Genomic DNA, 11834 nt, shown 5'->3' with positions numbered 1-11834 from the left:
CGATGGATTTAAAAGCGGTCTCAAGCTGCCTTGATATAAAAATGTGCCAACATCTTACCATCTTACCTGTCAAGAACTTTGCAAGATGGAGTTGTTTGTTTTCTCTTTTATGACTCAAACAATTGCTAAATACTTATTTTGCAGGACTTACACCTTGCACTAAAGTTTGTTTTTCTTCCATCAGTAATAAAGAATATTGGCAGGACTTCATGACCCAGTAATTGTTTAGGCTTTTGTTTTTTGTTTGGTTTGTAAATCTGATTCTGTTCAAGAGGTAGCCGACTGCCTGGGGTTCAAATCGTTTACTACTCACTAGTTGTGAGACCTTGGTAATTTATCTTTCAATTTTTGTGCACAGAATGAGATAAAGCCCCTACCTCAAAGGGGGTAGTTAAAACAGGTGAAATGTCTATCACAGTCAACTGCAGGCTTGAAGTATTATTTGCCTACCCCCCTATCAGCCTTCTAGTACTCAGAGTTAGTTTGAGCTTTTCCTATGTTATGCTTCTTCCCTTACTTCAGCTTCCTTTCCCTCTCTGCTCCTTTATCTTGGTCTCTTAAGTAGCTGAATAATCACGTATGGGTCCTTCAGGTGTTCTGAGGTAGGACTGTGTTTAATTTTCTTGAGAGTCAAGTTGCTTGAGGTTTTCAAGTAACACCTAGCCAAGATGTTACCTCAGTAACTGTTCATGTGATATTTTTGCTTTAACCTTATTGGATTTTGTAATAAAAACAATGGCTCAGTCTTTTCTAAGGACAGCGAAATGCAGTTAGTGGTGTCTGCTGAGTCTAGCAAAGAGAAGTTTTACCTTATGCCTACTTTCTTACTAGAGACTAAAAATTATTATTTTCTCCTTCAAACATGTATATAATATACAGTACTAAGAAGTCAAAGCTCATGTGTTATTCATATGAATTGTGCTGATTGGACACAGTGAACAAAGTATTAGCTCATTAATTACTTAAAAAACAGAGTTCCCTTGTTGAGAATTAATGATATAAAATGTTGGGCTTTCTTAACAATGATATCTTCATGGAAATACTGAAATTAAGAAGTTTCCTAATTTTCACATCTACTTCTGAAATTTAAATACATTTTTTTTCCTTATAGAGAATAGGAATTGGAAAATTAGATCTTTAATTTCAAAAACATGATTGAAATTGAAAAGAGAACATAAACATAACTCTAATTTGCTAATCATTCCTCCTAATTTTCATGTCATGAAGTGTTTTAATGTCAGTTAATTCAACTACTTTAGCTCTCTGAAAGTTCTACCATAGAGAGTATTGTCATACTTAGAGAATATTATTAAATGGAAAAACATAACTACATTTTTCCAAGTCTCAGGAAAAGTTATTTCAAGAAGCATATACACTACTGTAAAACATGGCATATTTCCTTATAAATTGGGTTTGAGGCTTATTTATCAATGTTTAAAAATACAATCACAATACTATTGGAAAATACTCTCAAATTCAATGAAGTAGGTTCAGGAGACATTCCTAATAAGTGAAGTTTAACGCTTATGCTAAAACCAAAGAATATACACAGTATTTTTTTTCTCTAAATTTACATGACAAGCCCTAGTTGGTGTGGCTCAATGGATTGAGTGCCTCTGGCCTGTAAACCAAAGGGTCTCTGGTTCAATTCCCAGTCAGGGCACATGCTTGGGCTGCAAGGTGGGTCCCCAGTGGGCGAGTGTGAGAGGCAACCACACACTGATGTTTCTCTCCCTCTCTTTCTCCCTCCCCTCTCTAAAATGAATAAAATCTAAAAATAAAATAAATTTACATAACAAATTTTCTCACATTAGGGAAACCCACTTAGCTGTATACCTTAAATGTTTCCTAAACAGCAAAAAATAAAACAAAAAACCAAAACCTCATTAGAGTAAGAACAAGATGCAAAATTGCCAAGGAAAATGTCTTTAAAATCAGTTAGAATCCTAAAGATTAAGAATTAAAAGCTAATAGTTAACATTTTCTTTCAAAATATCATGCCTAATTATGTGTACCTGTCCTGATGAGAGGAAGAAACTGATTACTAGTAGATATCAGTTAATAATTCTCTGACAATCCAGACTGGTATGGCTCAGTGGATTGAGCATTGGTCTGCAAACCCAAAGGTCACAGGTTCAATTCTCAGTAAAGGCACATGCCTGGATTGTGAGCCAGGTCTCCAAGGAGGGGCCCTGCAAGAAGCAACTGCACATTGATGTTTCTCTCCCTCTTTCTCCCTCCCTTCTCCTCTAAAAATAAAATCTTTAAAAAAATTAAAAAATAAAAACAATGCTCTGATAAAGTTGTAAATTTCTTTTGTATCAAATTAATCCAATTATACTATTTTCCCTTTGGCCACAAAGTTAAACTTCTTGGATCTTAAAATAGAGTAGAAAAGGGAGGTTTCTCTCTTTGTGAAAATATTTCTTTTACTATTTAGATATTGATACTTTTCCAAAGGTTTCTGCTTGTGGGCTAAGAATTAAAACATATAGGCTTAGGCCATAAACTTTGCCCATCTTGTTTTTCAAGTAACTCAAAATTTATAACTTGTTTCCCATCAATAAATCATAAATGACATTCCTTTCAGCTTTAAGAAATGTTTAAGGCCATAACAGAACTTCAACTTCTACTGAAGTAATATCAAATATTTTCAAATATAACCACATACATTCAGTATTATTAAAAAATTTTTTAAATGAACTCTGAGAATGAGGAAGTACAGATTTTTATAGATTTTCCCCGATTTAGAAAAAATGACTTAAAATATTTGACTATTTTGGGTGATACTCTTAAAAATTCTCCACAGATATACCAATACTAACCTTAAGTCAGGAATTAATATCAAGTTTTATAGAGGACAATGAGTGCTTCCTGCAGTTTGTATTCAACACTGCAATCTCTCCACTGCTGCAAATGCTCTTCCACATTTTCTCCCCCACAGCACTTAATACTGTACATATGGTATGTTATCACCTATTATCCCTTATTAGAATGCAAGCTCCATGAGGGCTGGGATCTTGCTATTCTTCCACTCATATCCCAAGCATGTCAACTGTTGAGTGACTTGTAATTTAGTTTCTTATTGCATCACACTGTTTACAGATGTCACTTGTTTTGCTTCATTTTTACCTCCCGATTGGTTGCTCAAGAAATCTCTTTGATCCTTTCAAAACACTAGTTACAACATAATTAATTATGCTATGGCAACAAATTATTCCTTATCAGTGCAAACTAATTATTTCTGGCTCATGCTAAAATCTAACACATTAAATGTAGAGGAAAGATTTTAGTAAATTCTTTTCCAAATGGTCACTCAACACCCACACTGACCAGGCACATGTCATTTCTGGTCATCACATTAAGGAAAGAGAAAAGCTAGAGGAGGATTGTACAAGAGATTTTATTTTTAATGCCTTTCCTCAGAAATGTCACATAACTTTCAGTGCTATTTCATTGCAATAAAGTAGTTATAATGGTCCCGTCTAACTTCAAGAGGATGGAAATTAAGAAAGCATATGGAATGTTTGGTGATAATTACTGTAACATATGCATCTCATATTTCACAGCATGTATCACAATTTATAATTATTTTAATAAAGTTTATTTTCTCTACTAGAGTGGAAACTCCTCAAGGGCAAGAGAGGGTGTCTGTTTGATCACTAATATATTCCAAACATCTGTTATATATAGCGGTGACTTGATAAATACTTGCTGAATAAAAAGTTTAAAACCAACTATTCAAAAATATTTATCCTTTTAATTTGTTAAAGAAAAAAATACTCTCCATAGGAAAGCATTTCTATTTCTTATATCCATCAGTAGTCAAACGGAACTTGATATAAACATTTCCAATACACCAACTTTGGTTAAATGCATAACTCTGAAAATAACTCATTATGTACACATCAAGACACTACTAACAAACCCATTAATATGCAAGATTCATTAAAGTATGACAAAGGTCATCCAGGATTAACATTTTCATTACAACGAACCATGAACTTTCAGTGAGAACTGTTTTGCCTGAATCAAGTTATTTTAATTTCTAAAACTGGAGTCCAGTGTGCACATCCTCTGACACACACACACACATACACACACACAGCCCACTAGGGCATTAGGACAATTTAAATAGGGAAGGAAGGAAAGAAAAGAGGGATGGAGGGAGGACACTGAAAGGTGATTTGTAAACATGGGATATCATTTGGACAACTGTATAGAGTAGGCAGAAAATCCTCAATGCGCACGTAAATTAAAGTCAATAAATGATATGCTACAGAAAGCCACAACTAAACATTTTAAGAATTTCACTACAGTAAACAGACTTCACCAAGTGAAACACTGGCGCCATGACCGCAAGCCTCGCTCCATTCCACACAAACAAATCTCTGACCGTTTTAAGGACAAATGAAAATCCACATGCAATAAAGGAGATATAAATTACTTTTAATTTAAAAAAAAAAGAAAAATATATATCCTTGTTAAACACTTCATTAAAAAATGTGCAGCTTTATTTTAAAATGTGGTAATGCTTAAAGATGGCAGTTGACTTCACTCATGTGTGTTAAAATGTCCTTAAAATATCAATACATTGGTTTGTAAGTTAAGTACTGCCCTCCAGCTAAATTCTCAAATAACTGTGAAGAGTTCTATGTTCTGGGATAAGCCCACCATTGTACTAAACAAGGTAAATTCTAGAGCCAAAGGTGAAACATTTATGAAATATTGTTTTTGATGTGACAGAAATCACATGAGCACACAGATTTAAAGACAACGAAGTGATAAACCAGATCTGCTTTCTTTTTAAGGTGTTAACATAACCACTCTAAATTAAACAACTACTTGGGAATCCCCAAAACTGAAAATCTCATCCTTTTCCCACCTGTAAGAGAAATAGAAAGGTGATGAAGATAACTAATAGTGTTTCACACATTCTTGTTGATCTATTTGACATATAATTCCAAAATGCAAGTATTTAAAATGGTGTTTGAAGAGAAATATCTACAATGTCAATCTTGTGTATGCTAAGTAAATGTGACTTTTATTTACTTAGACATATATCATCCTGATGCCAACCGTATTTAAACACTCATGATTAACCTACTTTACTGGGAAGGGCTCTCAACAATTGCATATAACCTGCACCTGAAGCATTAGAAAGACTGAAGCCACTGTCCATTTCCTGATGTTAGTGAACACTCTACAAATCCGTGACAGAAATACTAAGCTGAAAGGTTCTAAGTATGCAGAGTACAGATTTCATTTTTAAAGAAAATATACATGAATATACAGAAAAAATGATTGTATAGTCACTAAAGCATTAATAATGGCTATATCTCCAGGTGGTGGGATTATGAGTGATTATTTTGTTGTTGTTATGGAAAAGTCTTCTTGAAATAACAACCTTTAAGAATCAAAGGTTTTACCATCAATAAAATGTTGTCCTTTCCTGTTTTCACATAACAAACTTTTAAAGCTACTAACCAATATGAATTTTTCAGAGCATCTACTACATTCTGACATAGTTGTAAGATCTCTTGAAAGATGGAAATATAGCAACATCATGGCCATAAAAGAATACATTTTCTCTAAAATTGAAAACAACCAACAAGGAAATCAATCAATAGGCTTCCTATAGCTATAGAATTATAGGAAAGTCAGTCTCTAACATTTCCTCTTTAAAAGTTTCAAAATATTTTCTTTTTTATCTTTTTTGCTACTTTTTAGATACTGTACTTATTACCAGTTCAGATGGAGTATTTATTATTATTCCCATTCATAAGCAATTCTCTCTGTACTAGTAACAGCACTCCTAATCAAAACGTTACTTAAGTTATTTAAGTTTTAGATGTGTAGTTAATTGTCTGGCAACAATAAAAGGACACAACATGTTTCATGTTAGCAGCAAATCAACTAGATTTAAGGGTCTTGATTTTTTGGAAGCCTTTGGAAGCCTGCATGTTAAACACTGGTGATTTTTAAATTCTCAATGGAAATGGTGATGGCATTCACTTAACTAAGCTAGCTCAGATTACAGTGTAGTAAGAGCATGAATAAAGACAAAATTGCCAGTAACCTCCTATTTTTCAGAAATCACCATGATCCTATAAATCATTTTTAACTATAGTATAGTCTTTGACCATATTTAAGAAGTGTGTATCCACATATTTTTCATACTTCTTTAGGTTATTATACATTGTTCATTTACTTTTAAAAAGTCACATGAAAAAAATGTAAACTTGAAATAACATTAAATTCCACTGTTACATAAATGGTCTGCTTTATTTTCAAAACATTTGTACAGCCACACTTTCACTTATTACCTTACTATGCTTTGGTGAAAGAATATGCCTTAGTCTTTAAGCTTTTAAGAATATTAAAATACAAGATATAATTCAAGTATACCAAGTTCTTTAAATTCTTCTGGAATATCAATTTTTAAACGGCACTAGTCACAATGAGTAGATGAAAGCTTTCCATAGGTTGATGGCAGACCAGAACCAATAAAGAATGAAAAAGCAACAAACTGAAACCTGAAATATCAAATCTGTTCTGGGCAGTTATCTGCAGACCTCTGGCTTAGTTCCCCCTCGCCCCAAAAGCACAATTTTTCAAGAATCTTGGTTTTTCAAGATTAGAATGTTATATAATGTGCTCAAAACAATTTAAGCGTTGACTAAAGCCCTAAAAAGTGCCTTTCTCAAACATGAGTAGACTGACACTCTACTCCCAAGCTGACAAAGCCCATGTTTTAATTACTGCAGACTGTGAAGGACAGCAGGGAAAAAACGTACAGAAAACTTATTAATTACATTTGGCTGTCCATTATTTAAAGTTTCAACAAATTTAAGCCATTTTAAATTATACTCTGATTTAATAAAACACCCACACAATGACAAGAATGAGACTTTAATCAGTTTTAAGTGGAGTTTATAACACTAAGAGATAAAGGGTTGTTAACAACACAATAACAAATGGACATCTGATTGGTATGAGGCATTATCCTGTACACATGTTTTTTTTTTTGTGTATCCTCAGTGCATAGCATTTACACACAGAGCCACTGCTGCACAGCACAAGAGTATCTGAAGAGGCTGAATCAGAGTAAGGCTGTTTAACAGACTGAAATTTCTTAGTATATATATTCTATATGAAAACTGATTGAACTTTTGACTGGCAGGGTAGAAGGCAACTTTGCCAAATACCGCAGTTAAAGCCCCCACTTTAGTGCACAGTTCCACCCCTTCCACCTGCATGCATGACACATTAACAGTATTTAAAGGTAAACGAGGCACTTTGTGGCAACCACAGCCATCGTTATTAACATATTGCACAAATTTTCTAGAACTAAACATTTAACTTGTACCCTTTTATTTTTTAAAGCTGAAACATTTGATGCTGCCAGTAAACTCCACTTAAGTTTATAACCTGTGCCACAGCAAAAATGGTGATGCTATTTATTCAACTACCTTTAATAATTATGGCAAAAAATGTTCAAGAGGAGCTACAGAGGACTTGTGATGGTACATGGCCCAATTGTAAGCTTTCTTAAAAGTGATGCCTTCAAGTAACTTCAGACATGTAAGCGGCTGCACATCCAAAATGTCTATGAAAACATTCCAGAAACTCAGAGATTACCTACAGAATGCATTTCAGGCTAATTATGAATACTGTCATAAATAAAGTTTTAATAAGGACTCAAAAACTTTCAGTCATAGCAATTCTTGTCAAATTCTATGGGGATGGTAACTGAAATAAAGGAGAGTAATATGTATAATATATATTTATATATAATATATATAAAATGCCATTTTTCCATTTCCAATGACTACACCATAAAATGTAAGCAAGGCTTCTCAAAAACATCGAAACATTCAAAATCAAAACCCTCATTCAGACCTTCACATTCCAAAGGAAAAATAATAACAGTGCAAAAGCCCATTATAATGTCATTATTTATGACCTGGCCTTCCATGTTACATATTGGAACAATACAAGTTATGTTTTAATATACTGTGCCCAAAACTGTAACAAATAACAGTATTAACAACTATCTTCAAAACATCAATGGTTGATTTTCAACTTAGTCAACAATTTTCAGCTTTTCTGAAAGACAAGATGGCATATAAATTTCAATGGTGAGGCCTTAGGAATAATTGTCTCTGATCTTACCAATTTAACTTATGAGAAGTCAATCAATTTTCTATATATCAATGTTTAAATATAAATGTGTAAATCCTAAGAGCTTTGTTAAAAATTTAAAAATTTTATTTGTTGAATGAAACTGACTAGGTATGGAAAACATGTCAACGTTATTTACTAAGAATATTTTAGATGAAGTTTTGCCTAATCTACTTACCATCAAACTCTATAAATGCTGCTGTAATAGGTCCTATGCAATCTGTATTTGTAAATTAACTAGGTCAGACCACAGCTAGTGAACAATTTCAGCACCAATAAGTTATTGAAAATGAGATTTTACACCATTAAGAAATAAATTGCCTGGATAGTCAAATGTTTCAAAATCAAGGTATAATTTGAAAGACACCAAATTTCTGGGGGAAAATTCTTTTAATAATATCTTCACATTAGCTTTACAATAGTAGTTGTACTCTGCTTAAAACCGTATGCAGTCAGGGCATATCAAATATATGATATTTAAGAAGTGAAAACAAAGCCCTAGTCCTAACTCTAGCACTATGAAGAAATAATTCAACACTGCACATAAAAAAAAATCTATTCTTTCAATAGCAAATCGTTAAAAGCATTATGTGGGACAATTTCTACTGAAAAAGTAAATGCCTTATTACTTGTGCAGTGCTGAAATTTTACTGCAACTCTAATTTCCTTTTTAACACAAATAATGTCCTTTTAAATATAAACATTATATGTATTCAGTATTCAAGTAAAATTCCCTAACAGTTAATGACATTTAAAATATGTGCAAAACTGCAAAACTCATTGTAATAGAATGTGTATGGTCAAAAGGGTGGAACGGCTGACAGCTATTGGATTGAGTAAGTGCATCGTAAATCCTCAAAGGAAAAAAATCTGCTTAAAACTGTAGACTCTCAAATTGAAATTTCCTGTGCAGCATTACAAAATAGTTTATACTTAATGAGAAAAAAGAAGCTTGCAGGCAGCACATGAAGCATCCACAGCAGGTATATGATTGAAAACTAATATAATATGTGTTAAGTTGTTGACTGATGTAGGTAATAATAGCATCTGACTTTTAGCACTGGCCTTGATTACACAGGAGATGGAGCAGTCATTACAATTGAGAAAACATATTTAATAAATCATTGTCAATTTTTATAATGTTTCAAGCCCATTCTTTGTTGATAGCCTCCACATTTATATGGTTAAGTCATTGTTGCTGTGTTTCTACTACAACCACATTATTTTTATATCCCTTCATTTGTGGATTCTCAAGATGTTGTGAAAGGTTCATTCCTCTACCCCAATACACATTCACTCCCTCTAGCTGCCTTTTCTAGCACCAATATGCTTAAAGAAAAATAAAATAAAATGCACAAACAACAAGCAGTGACAGCGGCCAATTACTCAAATATCCAGATTAATAACTGTAGCATGCTAAAGAAAGGTGCATGTAAATAGCTGAAGATGGTAGATGGTTCAGAGTCCAGCACAAAATATATTCCTTTCTGAGCATTCCTTCCATTCCCCTAACCCAAATACATGCATTAGAATGTAGCACAACCCTTTAGAAACTCCTCCAGCCAACTGCAAACTTATCTGTTGCCACAAGTGCAAAGGGGTAGGATGTGAACCTGAATATCATCACAAAGCTCTTTAGCCACTTCAGTTGGTGACAGAACACAAAATGAGAAATTCCTACGTATACGCATCAGTCTGTCTCCACTTTTTATAAAACTGGAATAAAATGGGAAAGTGCCATCTTTATTTATCCTAATTGAATTTTAAATGTCTTTTTGACACAAAAAGGTATATACATGACACAGCTACACAACCTTTTTTCAACTGGACAACAAGTGTCAAAACCCTGTGGATGTATAGGGTAAAACAAGATTGGTCAGGAAAAGAGAATTGTTCCTATAACTGGTAATCTGACACAATGTCCTATTGCCATTAAAAAAAAAGGTCCATTTTCAGTTTATTCAAGTTTGTTTTCATGGTGTTTTATCCCTCTTGATAAAAAAAAATTCAGACTTTTGTAATTTGTGTATGCTGATCTTCATCAAAAGGTTCATTCTCTGGATCAGAGTCAGTGGTGTCAGAATACCTATAATGATCAGGTTCATTGTCACTAACATCTGGTGTTACAGAAGTTGAACTGCTAGCCTCTGGATTTGATGGCTCCTCTACTGTTTTTGTGAAGTACAGCTTCACCTAGAGAAAAAAAGAGAAAGTTTAAATGGAAAATCCTTAAATCTGACTAATCTTAAATTACCTAGTATAAATATATATTTTTAGCAGATTCATTTTTAAGTACCATGACAAACATGATTTTTAAAAGGCAGAGCTGCCTTCTAAATGACCCTCTTAAAATTTCCTGCATTGTCTTTCTTGGTATATGGTGAAAAGATAAACTGGGATGTTAATATATACATATATTTTATAAAGATTTTATTTATTAAATATGTTTTAATAAGCGTTAAGTGCAAGCATTAACTAAATATACAAAAGAAATACACTGAGACTGAAGTTCATCAATAGCTCACATAACAGATTTTCAATCACAAAATTCAATTTACTAATAGTTGAGTTCCAAAAGAATGTTTCACTAACTACCTATCTGAAGCTCAATGTATTTTTTGATACAAACAATATTAAACAAATACCAATATTATACTATATAAAATATTGATTGACAATGTTGTTTAGGATCCCAATAGCCCTAAAACCTGAAGGAAGGAGAAGAATGTTAATATTATACAGTGGTCTAAACAGATAACTAAGGGCCCTTACACACTTAAGCTAAAATAATTGTCAAAATGGCTCTACAAGGCAGGCAGTTCCATTTTAAAGGAAAGGATGCTAAACTCAGAAAGGTTAGGTAATCTGCTGAAGACTACGTATCTAGTAGACAGTGGATGTGGGATTTAAATTAGATTTGACTTAGAATCCCTTGCTCCTTCCATTATATCTACAGCCTCTCCCCCACATCATCCAAGAGTCCTTATCAGTTCTTCTTCTTTTACACCCAACATTCACTCCACCAGTAATCCTTTTAGTTCTACCTTCAAAATACTATGAACAGTTCATCCTGGAACAATGCAAGGGTTAGGAGCACCAACCCCTGTGCAATAGAAAATCCATGTACAACTTCTGACTCCTCAAAAACTTAACTACAGCTGTCTCCCACTACCCATGAGGAACTGGCTCCTGGACAGCAAAATTTGTGGATGCTCAAGTACCTTATACAAAATAACACAGAATAATGTATACAATAATGTATACAGTGGTCCTCTGTTGGTTGAATCTGTGGATGCAAAACTCAGGGACATGGACAGCCAAATGTATATTTACTGAAAAAGATCCAAATATAAGTGGATCCACACAGTTCAAACCCATGTCACTGAGGAATCAATTATAGGCCTAATCTGACAGCCTCTCATTACCCCTTGCTGCCACTACTCTAGTCCAAACAACCACCATTTCTCATCTGAACTAAAGCACTGCAACAGCCTTTTACTAATCTCTCAACTTCTATTCTTATCTCCACTCCCTACTTTTCTCTCCAGTCTATACATTAAATAAGTGGACAGAGTGAACTTTTAAAGAAGACACATTTCATTTTTCCTGTGCTAAAAATACTCTAATGTCTTCAACACATGGACTAGTGT

The 11834-nt window shown here is 33.5% G+C and overlaps 1 protein-coding gene across 1 annotated transcript in view; it reads right to left on the bottom strand.

The window, feature by feature from the left end:
• Positions 1-4653: 4653 nt before the first annotated feature.
• Positions 4654-11834, bottom strand: part of PTEN (phosphatase and tensin homolog) — an 85961-nt gene continuing 78780 nt past the window's right edge. The window contains exon 10 of the mRNA XM_028512714.2: positions 4654-10377. Within this exon, the coding sequence (XP_028368515.1) occupies positions 10192-10377 (186 nt within the window). The 3' untranslated portion in view covers positions 4654-10191. The remainder of the gene's footprint in view (positions 10378-11834) is intronic.

This window comes from Phyllostomus discolor, chromosome 5 (assembly GCF_004126475.2).
Source record: "Phyllostomus discolor isolate MPI-MPIP mPhyDis1 chromosome 5, mPhyDis1.pri.v3, whole genome shotgun sequence".
Classification (NCBI taxonomy): Eukaryota; Metazoa; Chordata; class Mammalia; order Chiroptera; family Phyllostomidae; genus Phyllostomus; species Phyllostomus discolor.
This window is presented reverse-complemented; position numbering and strand designations above follow the sequence as displayed.